This window comes from Vulpes vulpes, chromosome 13 (assembly GCF_048418805.1).
Source record: "Vulpes vulpes isolate BD-2025 chromosome 13, VulVul3, whole genome shotgun sequence".
NCBI classification, from domain to species: Eukaryota; Metazoa; Chordata; class Mammalia; order Carnivora; family Canidae; genus Vulpes; species Vulpes vulpes.
The window spans coordinates 32,635,666-32,649,853 of NC_132792.1; the positions used below are offsets into that span (position 1 = coordinate 32,635,666).

General features: G+C 37.7%; 1 protein-coding gene across 2 annotated transcripts in view; it reads right to left on the reverse strand.

Annotated features, from left to right (window-relative positions):
* Nucleotides 1-537: 537 nt before the first annotated feature.
* ATP6V1C1 (ATPase H+ transporting V1 subunit C1) overlaps nt 538-14,188 on the reverse strand; it is a 38,997-nt gene continuing 25,346 nt past the window's right edge. For both annotated transcript variants that reach the window (XM_025994795.2, XM_072734119.1), the window contains exons 8-13: nt 12,792-12,860; nt 5,678-5,770; nt 5,498-5,591; nt 3,804-3,901; nt 2,743-2,869; nt 538-1,461 (exon numbers count right to left, since the gene is read on the reverse strand). In XM_025994795.2, coding sequence (XP_025850580.1) covers nt 1,366-1,461; nt 2,743-2,869; nt 3,804-3,901; nt 5,498-5,591; nt 5,678-5,770; nt 12,792-12,860 — 577 coding nt within the window. In that variant the 3' untranslated portion in view covers nt 538-1,365. The remainder of the gene's footprint in view (nt 1,462-2,742; nt 2,870-3,803; nt 3,902-5,497; nt 5,592-5,677; nt 5,771-12,791; nt 12,861-14,188) is intronic.

Sequence of the window (14,188 nt, forward strand, 5' to 3'; positions counted from 1 at the left end):
TTGAAGTTTATTTCTTTTGAAAAAAAAGAAAAACAACATAAATGTTTGAAGTAAAAAGGATTTATTTAGGAGGCTAATTTCTAGAAGAAATAGGCATAGTTTAGAAATGCCCTTAAAGGGGATCCCTGGGTGGCTTAGCGGTTTAGCGCCTGCCTTTGGCCCAGGGCGCGATCCTGGAGTCCCGAGATCGAGTCCCGGGTTGGGCTCCCGGCATGGAGCCTGCTTCTCCCTCCTCCTGTGTCTCTGACTCTCTCTAAATAAATAAATAAATAAATCTTTTTTAAAAAATGCCCTTAAAATAGAAACTTCCTTCTTTCATCTGCAAGCCTGGGAGGGCAGAGGAAAGGTAGCACTGCCACAAAAACCTCTTTTAGAAGCTCCTTCAGGATGCTAAACTAAGTCATCCATTTCAGAGATTTTTAAAACAAACAATGCCTCTTTTCAGATGATGTCATAAATGATATATAGGTCAAAACGAAGGCTTTTATAATTTAATAAATCTTAGGAAGTATGTAAAAAAGACACAGAACAAATGACTGAAGCTACACAGTTTTGCTACACTTTATTCCAAGTTGGCCCTACTTCCTAATTATTTGAGGGAACTCAAAATCTAGTGTCCAAATGTAAATATCCATCATATATTGAAAAATAATCTTTACATTTGTACTGTGACCCAAAATTGGCACACTTAAATCATATGTGAGTCAGACACAAGTGGTCAACCCTTGATACAGAACAAAATCCGGGAAGCAGCATAGCAAGTCAGCTATGCTCTCATTTATTAAACTCTCAAACTGAACTATAATCTTCTGAAGTTATACACACCACAATACACCTTTGCACAGGTAATTTTATTATCTCCTGTGGGTGTCAACAGTGCTCACAGATTGTAATTTGAAACATTCAGAAAGCACATACCTGAATATTATCACATTTTTTTACATCATGATTCAGTAACTATTAGACAGTTATGTCTGCTAAATACAGTGAACAAAATGGTATAAACATTTACCATTCCCTTGTAAACAAGGCTTTTGTGCACAACAGTAACAAATGGACTTAATGCATACCAGAATATCAATAAAGAAAGACCTTCTCTTTAAATAAACTATTCTGTTTATAAATAAACTCTGATTTTTTTTTTAGTACACATTTACAGACCTGATCAATAAAAAGAAGTAAGATACCTATTTTCCTTTAAGAAGAAAATATTGAGAGATGGACCACTATGGAAGAACTCACCTAGGAAAGGGGGGCAGAAGCAAGCAAAGGACAATAGAGAGTTAAAAGTACTGTCATACTACAACTTATATCTGTTAGAATACACCAACACAAGGACAGGATTGTCTGGGAAGGAGCTCATTTTTACTTGAATTCCAGCAAGTTGCAATCAATCTTGTAGTACACATAGGGGTAGTATTCCTGTTGACTCAGGTTTAAGCCCGGAATATCCATAGGAGCCTATAGAAAAATCAGACAATTATCCAACTGAGTACTTACAGAAATCAAAAAAAGAAGAAATTAAGTATTACCATCTACCTTCTTATTGAAAACCTACTCTGAGCTAAGTTTATGTGTTTATGCTAATTTAATCTGAGTTAGGCATTATTACTCCTATTTTGCCAATGAGTTAACACAGTGGATAGTGAAGCCAGATTTAAGCACTCACTGACTCCAAAGGCTGAATGTGTTTAACCAGGACCTTATGATCCTGTTTTGTGCATAAGGCATAAAATTACTTTTTAAATCTCAGGCTTGAGATATCGAGTTTATCAGACACATGGCTTATTAAAATATTGAACAGAAGTAAACTAAGTATGACTTTAATGATATCACTTATTATTTACATGTTTTAAGAATATACTGGTAGGGGGCAGCCCTGGTGGCGCAGCGGTTTAGCGCCACCTGCAGCCCGGTGTGTGATCCTGGAGACCCAGGATCGAGTCCCACCATTGGGCTCCCTGCATAGAGCCTGCTTCTCCCTCTGCCTGTGTCTCTGCCTCTGTCTCTCATGAATAAATAAATAAAATCTTAAAAAAAAAAAAAAAAAAAAGAATATACTGGTAGGAAATTGGGTATCAAATAGTTGAACCTTGTATTTTATTGACAATAAATGAAAACCTAGAAAGCAATTTCCTGCATTTTCTTCTTTCAAAAAAAAACTGTTTCACAGGTTCTAACTAATGCAAAAGTAAGATACTACCATCCTAAAGTGCAAAATAATAAGATATTTGAAATTAAAAATATGAACTAAAAGCCCACTACAATTTTAAACGGCAATAGCAACAACACACTTTGATTATACTCTTTGTTTGCAAAAAGATATAAATACACCACTTTAGAAAAATGGTAGTTCCCTTCAAAACACTCCTCTACTGACTTCACTACCTGTACCGAATACAATCAAATTAACTACTTATTTTCTTCTCTGCAATTTATTAACTTTGGTAAACAAGTAGTATCACTGGTTGCTTCTTTATTTCTGCAGCTACAAATACCTGATCTATAGCAAGACAATGACTGGTTTAGAAGCAAAGCACCGCTCTAACTAGTATAAAACAGGGTAAACAATGTAAATTACTTGCTATGCTTACCTAACAAATTGAGAACCTCAAAGTAATTTAAAAAAAAAAGATTAAAAATACGATATCTACTATCCCCTTTCCATTCTCTCCTTCCAATAATTTTTTTCTGAAATTCATTCCAGTTCCTACTTTACAAAGGTACCTAATAAGAACTTACATCAATAATAGCTGCCGCACTGCTGTCTAGGTGTTTATACAATTCATATAATACTTCTCTTAGTTTCTTCATTGTTTTCTTATTGGGCTGAAGTAGCATTGCTTGGAAGTTCACTGGCAAACCATACCTTATAAGGAAGCAAACATATAGTATATAACACAAATATAAACATATAAAGAGATTTTCTTTTCAAAGCAAATATTCTCATAGTCTTCTTTAATCACAGTTAACAGAGACACAGCATCTCATTTCAATGACCACCTTTACAAGTTCAACTACTATACAAAGAAACTCAAATCTTCTCTGGTCCTCACTCCACTAGAAATGTTTCCTTAAATGAGAGCCCATTGTCTACTAGGAATTACTTTTTTCTTCAATTTTTAAGATAATATATGAATGCCCTCAGGAAACAGCAATAATATATACACTTAGAGGAGACACCTTCACAATAAGGAACAACATAATTATTCATATCTTGAAAAGACAATGAAATGTATAAATAGCATGGCTGCAGGTAAGGATTTTGAACTACTTCTAATATGAGTAAAATGTAAAGAGGATCACAAGATGATTGAGATTTTTAAGTATCTCAGAATAGTAAAATATTTCAGGTCAATACAAAACAATGATTTCAAATAAATCATCAGTATATTGTGTACCAAACTACACGTAAAGTATGTAAAAGATCTTCTTTTAAATAAGCACTAGTGGGCAGCCCAGGTGGCTCAGCAGTTTAGTGCCGCCTTCAGCCCAGGGCCTAATCCTGGGGACCTGGGATCGAGTCCCGCATCAGGCTCCCTGCATGGAGCCTGCTTTTCCCTCTGCCTGTGTCTCTGCCTCTCTCTCTCTCTGTGTGTGTCTCTCATGAATAAAAAAAAAATTAAAAAAAAAAAAAAGAACAAGACTAATATAAATGTCTGATACAATCTCTGCCTCATGGTGTCCCTTTGGTTTTTCCGCATCAACTTCCTATTACTGGACTGTGTGCTGTAACAAAGAGGTCTAATGCAAAAGGATCTATAAACTCTTCAGTTCCAAGTTTTTCAAGTAACTTTCTTTACCTTAAAACAGACTCAACAAAAACCCTCAACGCTTTCACATGAATCCATGCAATAAATGCCTCACTGAAATTTACTTTCAGCCACCGTACAAGTGGTCCCTATAAAAAGGAAAAAAGAAAACATCACCACAAATCTGATCTTGAAAATGGCAATTAGAGATAAACCAAATATTTTTAAAGGAGCGACCATTCAATAAGAATATACAGAATTAAATCACATTATAATTCACTTTAAAAATGTTTCATTATTCTCATTATCTTGGACACTTCATCTTAAATAAGATTAAAAGGTTAGCAACTACTCTATAACCTCAGTAGACATGAAAATTCATGGAACCTCTTCACTACACAACAAGTTATACATTTTAATATATATATAAACTAATACAAAATATAGATGTGCTCTAGGTTTGAAAACCAAATTATAAAAACCCGAACTTAGCAATAAATATCAGACATTTCAAACAGAATTCAATGTACAAACAACTTCTTGGGAACAGGATAAACAGTTACGTAGTAAGTCATTCAATACATATCCCCAGGTCTTAATTTTTTCATCTATATAATCAGAGATGTTGATCTAGATCCCTTAATCCTCTTCATATTCTAAACTTTTAATGATTCTACTACATAAAATAACTTCTCTTTGAACTTAAAATATTCAGTATTATTTACAGTACTAAATAAAAATACTCCTTTAAAAAAACAGATTTCAAAAAAATTAATACTGCCTCTCAATACATAAAAGACATACATGATCAGTTCAGCTAAGTTATTTAGATAACATCATTAGGCTCATCTGATGTACCAACCAATTAAGACAAAGTGAAAATCTCTGGTTAAAGTATCTGTTCTGGGCAGCCCCGGTGGCTCAGCGGTTTAGCGCCGCCTTCAGCCCAGGGCCTGATCCTGGAGACCTGGGATGGAGTCCCGCATCGGGGTCCCTGCATGAAGCCTGCTTCTCCCTCTGCCTGTGTCTCTGCCCTCCCCCGCTCTCATGAATAAAAAAATAAAATCTAAAAAAAGTAAAAATAAAAAATAAAGTATCTGTTCTTTAAAAAGGCTCTGGACCTTTTAACAAGTTGGTTTTATTGGTCAGGGTTAGTTTTCTCCCAAATGAGATGATATGGCTTATAAAGTACTGACGATTTGCTTCTCTTGCATCATAAGAGAAATAAATATTCAACTCATTCGGGTTTCCCCTTCCATGCAAATTTCTAGTCTTCACAATAATCCAGCACTTAAAGATAACAAGGAAATTGACACCATCTTCCCTTGTCACCATTCCATGCCCTTCCCCCATTTTGCCTAAAACATACTAACTCTCCAGTGGTTTAAACAGAAATTGGTTCAGTATGATTGCAGCATTAAAAAAATTTGCCTCAAGAAAATGAAAATTCTTACTGAAAAGAAGTACTATTTAATTAAAATAATTCCTCACTATAGAGGCATCAACACTGCATTTAAAATTAATTCCTTATATGGACTTAAATTAATTTCAAGGTATGGACTTCAAGATAACTATTTACAGATCTAAGTTTTGCTTAGAAAAAATTCATTTTAACAGAAAAAATAACTAAAATCAAATGTCTTAAAAGTAAAATCAGTTTTCTTCTCTTTTAAATAAAAAGGAAATAGCAATACTGCTTTTTCTTCTGTTCAACACTGATAATACTAAATATTAAGAACACATACAAACTGCTTTTTCTTGTCAGTAGAAAGCCTGTTCATTTCTTCTTTATCTGCTTTCATCTCCTCTTCATTATACTGGAAGTCACGAACGATGAATCTAAATTTGGGGAGGGAAATACAAATTATCTGTGCTGTGTCTACAGGTGATCTAACAAATTAAAAAACAAAAAATAATCATCTTACTTGTTTTCCCTGGCTTTGTGTCTGAAGTCATCAACCGCCTTCCTAAACAAGGTGACATTACAAAGGTAACTGTCTTGGTCCTCTGAGAGAACACTATGGAGAGAAAGAAAGGTCCACTTAAAGCTTTCTGTTTACTGCTCTCTTTCACACTGAGGGCAGAATTCACAAAGCAGGAGGAGGAACAGGAAGATATGGTAGCCCTTCCCAAACCACCTCAATGCTAACCACCTATACTGCCTCAGACACTGTTTTTATTTATGATGTCTTAACAGCCCTATGACATTTACCACTTTCTAATCCAACAAAATCCAACATTAATTCAAGTAAAATGTTCAAACTCTAAGAACCATGTTTTTCAATCTATCAGTGCCAGGCTAGCTGAGGCAAAACTAGTAACTAGTTTATTCCAGACTCTTCCTGCTTCCTCCTTCTCCAGAAACCAAATTCTCTCTACCTGTCTCCAGCCCAGCCCCCTGAGGTCTGGTTCACCCTCTCTGAGCTGCCAGTACCTCCTACCTCAGATCTTTCCTTTTCTCTCACCACATCCTAACTCAAAAACAAACAAATGCAATAGTCTAAATAACTTCTGACAAAACACACTTTCATGCATGTCAGGGGTTCCTGCTAGGCTCTAGAAGATCCCAGTGACGTTAGAACTTCTATCTAGTTATGAGTCTCATTGGACATCACTGGAAAGTCCTTTCCAAACACAACTGTAGGGAGATTTTAACTGTGATATAAATTTGTAATACCCTGGGGAAAAGCTGTGTGGAAAGACAAACTGTACAGTTTATGTACACTATACTTCTCACTCTTCAAAAGCTACCTACAGCTACTTATGTAGAGAATCCCATGTGGGAGGTCTACAAAGCTATACACTGAATTGTTCAACAATGATGATGTTGGGACAGAAATATCACTTAATGGGGGGGAGGGGAGTCTCTTTTCCCTTCTATCTTCCAAGTATCAGGTTGTTGTTTTTTTGTTTGTTTGTTTCTTTATAGTTTTTATTTACAATGTGGTACTTCTGAAATCAGAAAAAAATGTTTTACAAACCTGAGGGAGTGCTTGTGGAATTCAAAGATACTTTACTAAATATGGGGGAGAAAAGAAAAGCAAGTTTAGTTTTTCCAAGAAGTCTTAAGAACTGCCTGGTTAGCAGTTAATTCAGGTAAATTCAGGAGGTAACTAAAATACTTAATGGCAGAATGGCTGTTAAGAACTGAAGCCACCCTGACTCTCAATCTACCTTCTCCAGCAGCAGGACCAGCAGACACCTCTAGGAGAACTGACCACTGTCATCACTCAGCTACTCTGAATTTAAAACATCTAAACTTCCTTTTCAAAGGTGCCCTCTTGGGGCACCTGGGTGGCTCAGTCAGTGAAGTATCCAACTCCTGATTTTGGCTCAGGTCATGATCTCAGGGTCACTGAGATTGAGCCCCATGTCGGGTTCTGTGCCAGGCATGGAGCCTGCTTAAGATTTTCTTTGTCCACTTTCTCTCTTCCTCTTTTTTTCCTACAGCCCTCTCCCTCTCTTAAAAAACAACAACAACAACAACAACAAAAAAAAACGGTGCCCTCTCTGGTTGGCTCAGTCAGTAGAGTGTACAACTCTTGATCTCACGGTTAAGAGTTCAAGTCATACACTGGGTGTAGAGATTACTTAAGAATAAAATCTTAAATCTTAAAAAAATAAATGATAAAATCTTTTAAAAGCTTAAGACTTAAAAAATGAATAAGTAAATAAAAGATGCTCTCTCAAAACTATTACTCTTAGTTCTGGCTCCTGGTGCCTATCAAATCCAAAGCAAGGCAGCTACCAAGTGGACAGAACGCCATAAAAAACCTTTAATGATCTTCAGGTCTCCCAGGCTTAACTCTGTAAAATGCACACTGTGGTCGAAACAAATCCAAATCCAACCTGACAGGCTAGTGCAGACCCCTATAATACTCCTCCATTGTCACAGTTATCTTTTAAATTAACGCAGTACTCTGCCATTTTAAAGACCATTTCAAAAGTATTTGATGTTTGACATGGCTCTATGACAGTGAACAGGGTGTCTATTATGCAGGCTCCTTTATCATGTAGAGACCTGGGTCACAGCAAAGTTGTCTGGCTTATTCAAAATCCTCATGGGGAAGGAAGCCAAGATAAAAACTCAGTCTTATTTTCTGACTAAATCCTGCTGTGCTACCTTATTAAGAAAAAATAAATAGAAACCATTTGCTTTTCCTTCCTATACCTAGGAAAGGTATTTCTTAAAACATTATAAAAAAACAAACCATGAGTCCTTGGTATAATGGACTTTCAATTATGTAACAGGTACTAAGCCTCTATAAATGTGCCCCGCTCTTGCTACATAATAGGAATAAAGCTAAGACAATGTAGTTTGCTGACCTCAAGGCAGGGGTCTAATCAAGAAAAGAGACAGAAACAAGTAATACAATACAGAACTGTAAATGTTATAATAGAAGATATATGTAACATATTGGGGCAAAAAGGGAATAAATAACTATCTCAGGGGACATTACAGAGTTTCACAAGAGCAGTGATGTCAAGTGGAAGTCTGAAAGACAGGCAAAAGAGAGAACATGCCAGTAGAATCCCACAAGCAAATGCATACAGATGTGGAATAGCATGGCACATTTGGGGTTCTACCAGAAATAAGTAGCTGGAACACAGAGTACAAGGGGTGTGTGTGTATGCATACGTATGTGCCAGGAGTAGATTGGTATACCACGAAAATGAAAATGGCAGCAATGCAGGAGAGTGATGAGAGGAGGAAAATATTGGAGATAAAGGAGACCAGCTAATGGCAATTACAATAGTTCAGGCAAGAGATGGGAACCTAAACTAAAGCAGCAGCTGTAGCTACAAGGGCAGGGCCAAGAGGGGACAGGGAGTGTAAAGTCAGTGGAAACATATGAAGTTGTTGGTATCTGACCATTTTTGACCTACAAAACAGCAATTCCATATGACTCAACCAAATGCTACTGGAGGTAGAAATAATATAGCTGTTAGATTGGGTCATGGGGCGGGGGCGGAGTGAGGGAGAGGTAAGAGTCCAAAATAGCTGATTACCATGGTCTGGTTTGATAACTAGGCAGAGGCTGCTGCCACACACTACAGGAGAGATGAACACCTGAGGCTGGGATTGGGGGCTGGTGGGGGAATAATGTCCTATTACCTGTGGCACAGACACATAGAGTGCCCAGGAGGAAACCAAGTGTGGGAGTCTGAAACTACAGGGATCGTGAGGCCACAGATGGAGATTTCGGAGTCCCAAAGCTGCAGGCGGAGATCAGAGCCCAGGGTGTGGCTGAAAAATGCGCTGACAGAAGAATACTCTGTCCCACTAAGACAGAAAAGCCCAAGTCTAGCCTGGCCACAACTCAGACCCACCAGATTCTCTCCAGCTCACTCAGGCAATTTAGGCATAGAAGCTGGCAGACTGAATTACAGATTAATTGGGGAAGGGAGTTTGTAAGAGGTCACAGGGGCCAGAAATGATGGTGCAGGCAAGACAACAGCTAAAGTGATGACTCAAGACTCCAGGCTCAGCAGGAGAGGAAGCATGACTTGAGGAAACCAACAATGTCAGTGCAAAGGGTGGGGACTAGAGATGGACAAGGTCAAAGAGCAAGTTCTGGGACACCTGGGTGGCTAAGTGGTTGAGCTTCTGCTTTCAGTTCAGGGCATGATCCCAGAGTCCTGGGATCGAGTCCCACATCGGACTTCCCTTGAGGAGTCGCTTTTCCCTCTGCTTGTGTCTCTGCCTCTCTCTGTCTCTCATGAATAAATAAAATCTTAAAATCTTAAAAACAACAAAGAGCAGGTTCTATAACAGTGGAAAAGATGGAAAGCAGGCTCTGGTTCAAGAAGTGGATTTAAAGTTACAGAAGTAAAGCCTTTCTAGAGGTCAAGGGTGAAGCAAGAAAAGAGCCCACAAAATTCAAGTGGAGGTAATGCTTTGTGAGCTGCAGGAAGCCAGAAGTTGGAGGGATTTCAAACCAAGCCAAAACCAGCAGCGACCTGAAGTGACATGAGACCAAGACAGAGAAACAAAATGAAAGCCAGAAGGAGAAGAGGCAGGCAAGAAAGTGCCATCTTCTTATGATTAAACATGGACTTGGAACCGTGCCTGAAAGGGAGCTTAGTTTAGCTTAAAACAGGATGTATAAGTTGGACTAGGTTCAAATAAATGACCACAAAACATGTCTTCCTTTAGTTCTATTGTTATGCAGTAGTAGTAGCACCATCTTCATACAGGCCTAACCAGGCCTGAAGGAAGCAGCAATGTTTTCCACACATTTCATGGCATTTTCAGTCATCCAAGTGAGTAGCTGTGCTTCTGGAGCTCACTAGTTCTGCCTGCTGCTTCTGATTTCTTAGCTCTGTCCTAAAACTCAGACCTGCAATCTTCCGTCCCCTAATTCATCTTCCTATGTTACTGCTAAGGCAGCTCTTCTGCTTTTCTTCATGAAAGTTATTTTTACAACCCCCACAACACAAGGGAACTTTTCTCTGCACAATGGCTTGTACAGTTTTTCTTAAGCTTTCCTAGTGAGGTTCCTCTAGCTCCCTGACCAAAAACCTCTGTGAAGCACCAATGTGTTTGTGGTACTTTCCAATAACACAGAAAAGGCACAAGTTTACTAGTGATGGGACCTGGTCAGACTCTCTTCACAAGTAAAAGTAGACAGACAAAAGGAAAGTGGTAATCCTGAGTACAAGTGAAAAACACCTCTCTCTGAACAGTTTTTCCAACAAGAAGCAGAAGAGCAACCCAGCCTCCACTTCTTTGGCCATAACTTTGCATGGCATTTACATACCTCCCTACACTTATCCACACAACAAAGATAGTAGTTCAAGCTGTCCAATAATTTTAAGACTTAAGTAGAATATTTTACAAATAGCTGGATTCTAAGCATTTTTTAAGTGAAATTATTTCCTTCAGGTTTGAAGACAGGATTCTCCTACCTCAGAATTTCACTTTCATCTTCACTGCGCTCAAGACTAAGGACTCAAGAGCCAAAAAGCAACAACTGAAAGTATTACTACTTACAAAATGACTTAAAAATGAAGCACTTAGAACAATTACTAGCACAAAGCAGCTATTCAAAAATGTTAGTTGTTATGATAAGCAAAAAATCCAGCATCAAGTCATAGAGATCTTTCCTGAACAGTGGACAAAATTCCAATGTAGCCCACTATCACCTGTCTGCCCCACACAAGTGAACCATCCTCTTCACAGTGCTGGTATAGCTGTTGTTCTTGTGGACTAAATTTAAATAGCTAAACTTTCATGTCAGTGGTTCTGAATGTCTCTCTGAACTGAGAAACAGGTACAACAGTGGTTCTCACTGACTGGTGGTCAGAGAGCAGTTATTCATCATTCAGAAGCTGAGGCTGTCTACAATGAACTCTTACCGCTTAGAATTTTTTCCTTTAAACTACTATAGTGATGTTCAAGAGATGTAAATCTCTAAAGTAGTATTTTTTAAGTCTTTTCAAAATAAATCTGAAACTTATCTACACACCACTTCCCTGGACCCTAGGTCTGGCATATTACAACCTGTGAGGATATTCTGTATACACTGGGTCCTTGGGTCTCCTCCTTCCCCTGCCTCTCAGACATAAAGTCAACCTCTATGGCTTTAACATCCTACAGAGTACAAAGATAGAAGAAGTTGTTATTTGTTAGAATAAACAGCTTCAGTAGAAGACTAATACGAAAAAAAAAAAGAAGAAGAAGACTAATATGAAGATACAACCTTAGTCTTTAGTTCACCATGTGAGGGGCTGGTGTGAATGGAAGGCATCCCCCAAAACGGGGGGGGGGGGGGGGGGATTGTGATGAGCAGAGGTTTGCGGTTTAGTTCTCAAAAAAAAAAAATCAACATCTGTGAAACTATGATAATCGTATACTGTATATTTTGTATATCTTATCAAGCCTTAAAATAGCCTCATAATGTGTACTGGGAAGGTGCTATGCTCATTTTATAGACAAAGAAAATGAGGCCCAAAGAAGGTAAATGACTTACCCCAGGTCACATAGCAAGTTGGTAGCAGAACCAGCAATAGAACTCAGATCCCTGGGTCCAGCACTCTTTCCATTATACTAAGCTACCTCCCATATGACACAATGAAACTGGAAAAGAAAATATTTCATGGGCCTAACCTTACTAATACCACTTCTTTACTATCTGCTGTATCTTTCTCTCACCACATGTTGCCACCTCTTGAGGCATAGCCACACAAAAGATTCCTGGGGGGTGCATATACACTGTATTTAATATTTTTTCAAAGAACTTCTAGTGTGAAACTAATACAGAAAAAAATGACAAGGTAGTGTCAACAGTATAAGCCCTAACATTAAAATAAATACCTGACTTTTAGTCCTAACTTTGTCATTGGACACTTACACAGTCAAATGCAGCCATATGCCTTGGGCAACTACTCAATTCTTCTGTATCTTTACTTCTTTAGCCACAAGAATAACTGCTCCAACACTTCTCAGAAGTGTTGTAAAATCAAATTAGACAATGTATATCAATCCATAAATTTAAAAACACTTAATACAAGGGTTTTCTTAATGGAAAATATAGGTTAGGCTGAATCTATGCTCACTGGAAAGTGATGGTGGATATTTAGAGATCAACACGGCACTCTAGCAGCCATTTTGGTACACTTCCTTTGCAAGAGAAATGAAGAATTATACATAGACACATAGTGATTATACAATAAATACTGAATGAAGAATTTTCAGAAGGTGGCACAGCATGGCAGAAAAAGTACCATACCAGTGACCGGGGTTCTAATTCTAGTCCTGCCATTAGTGAGATATGTGACTGGGCAACCCACTTCACCCCTGAGGCCTCAAACTTCTACATCTATAAACATGAGGCAGTCGATTCGACTATAGAGAGTCCCTTCCAGGTCTATAACTGTGATAACTAGAGTTAAAATAACTTATTTATAAGGTGAAAGATATGGTCCTGAAATTGTCAATTTTCTACAAAGAAAAGATAAAGATACTTCCCAACCCAATATTCCAGCTATAAAGAGGAAATCTAGGAAAGAAATGGGTTTTTACAGAGTACTACTTACTTGCTAGACCTTGGAACTACCATTTCAGCTAGTGTTTCATACTGCTTAATCCAGTCATTGTGGTTTAACCTGCAAAAAGGTACAGTAAGTACTAGAAATGAAAAAACATGTCTTACCTACTGCCATATCTAGGAGAAAAAATATGAGAAAAACAGGAATTTTGACTAAAGCATACCTCAAATCTATGTAACAACAACAACAAGAAAAATCCAAGTTTCCTACTGAAAATGAATTTCAAATATAGTAACTGGTGAAGCAGGAAATGCAGTTCACCACTCTTATATCCAGTAAGTATTGCAAAAGAGGTACATCCTAGAACTAAGTGTGGAAAGCAAGTAAAGTACAGATTCTAAATGACTTTCAAACTTGAGTTAATACATATTACCTTGTTAAAAATAAATTAATTTAAATGCCATACTGAAATCCCTACCATTTCTATTCACTGGCTGTTATGAAAGGCTGGATCAAACTGTATTTACTAAAAGCACAGCATGCCAGGAAGCATTGAGTAAATTAAGTGACAGCAAACCATGCTGCACAGAACGTTGTACAACAACCACCTTCTCTAGAGACCAACGGTTTTGGGTGTGTGCGGAAAGACAGTTATGTTTGCAATATAAAGAACTGCAGTATTTGTAGACCAGATAGTGAATGATTCAACACATAAGGTACTCTAGGTCCTATGTTTCAATTATAATGTACAGAAGATTGTAAAAACTTCTGATTTTAAACACCAATTTTCAATAAAGACTGAGACAAATCTTTTATCTGAGCAAAGGTTATTTTCCTAATAGTATAAAAACACAGATACACAGAAATTTATTATAAATAATCAGTGCTCTAGTATTCTGCAATAAAGGGGGAAAAGCAGGAGTCAGATAATATTGTAGCTACAGTAAATTCAATGGGGGTGTTTTCCCACCCTTTCTAGGAGGTATCATTTTCCAATCCCAGCTCCTTAACGATATAAAAATGGAGAGCACAGCAAAGCAAGAATTCATGCAATGATACTGTGAAGAATCTCCAAATCCCACCTCAGTTTGGATCCTCCAAAGATTCCCCAATAGCGAGACTTCAGTCCAAGTCAGAAGTAAAACCATTACCAGTGTTTCTCTCTCATACACACACACACACACACACACACACACACACACACACACACGTATGTGCACAGAGTTCTAATCCTTTCTATGCGTGTCCAAAGGTTTCATTTTACCAAGATTAACTATAATCAAACGTTAACACAGAAGACCTAAAGAAGATTTCTTTTTTGGGGTGGTGGGAGTAAAGAAGATTTCAAAGGGTTATCTAATCCAGCAAACTATGCGCAGAGCCTGTTTTCATAAATAACGTTTTAGTGAAACACAGCCACATCTGATCTGTATATACTGTGTATG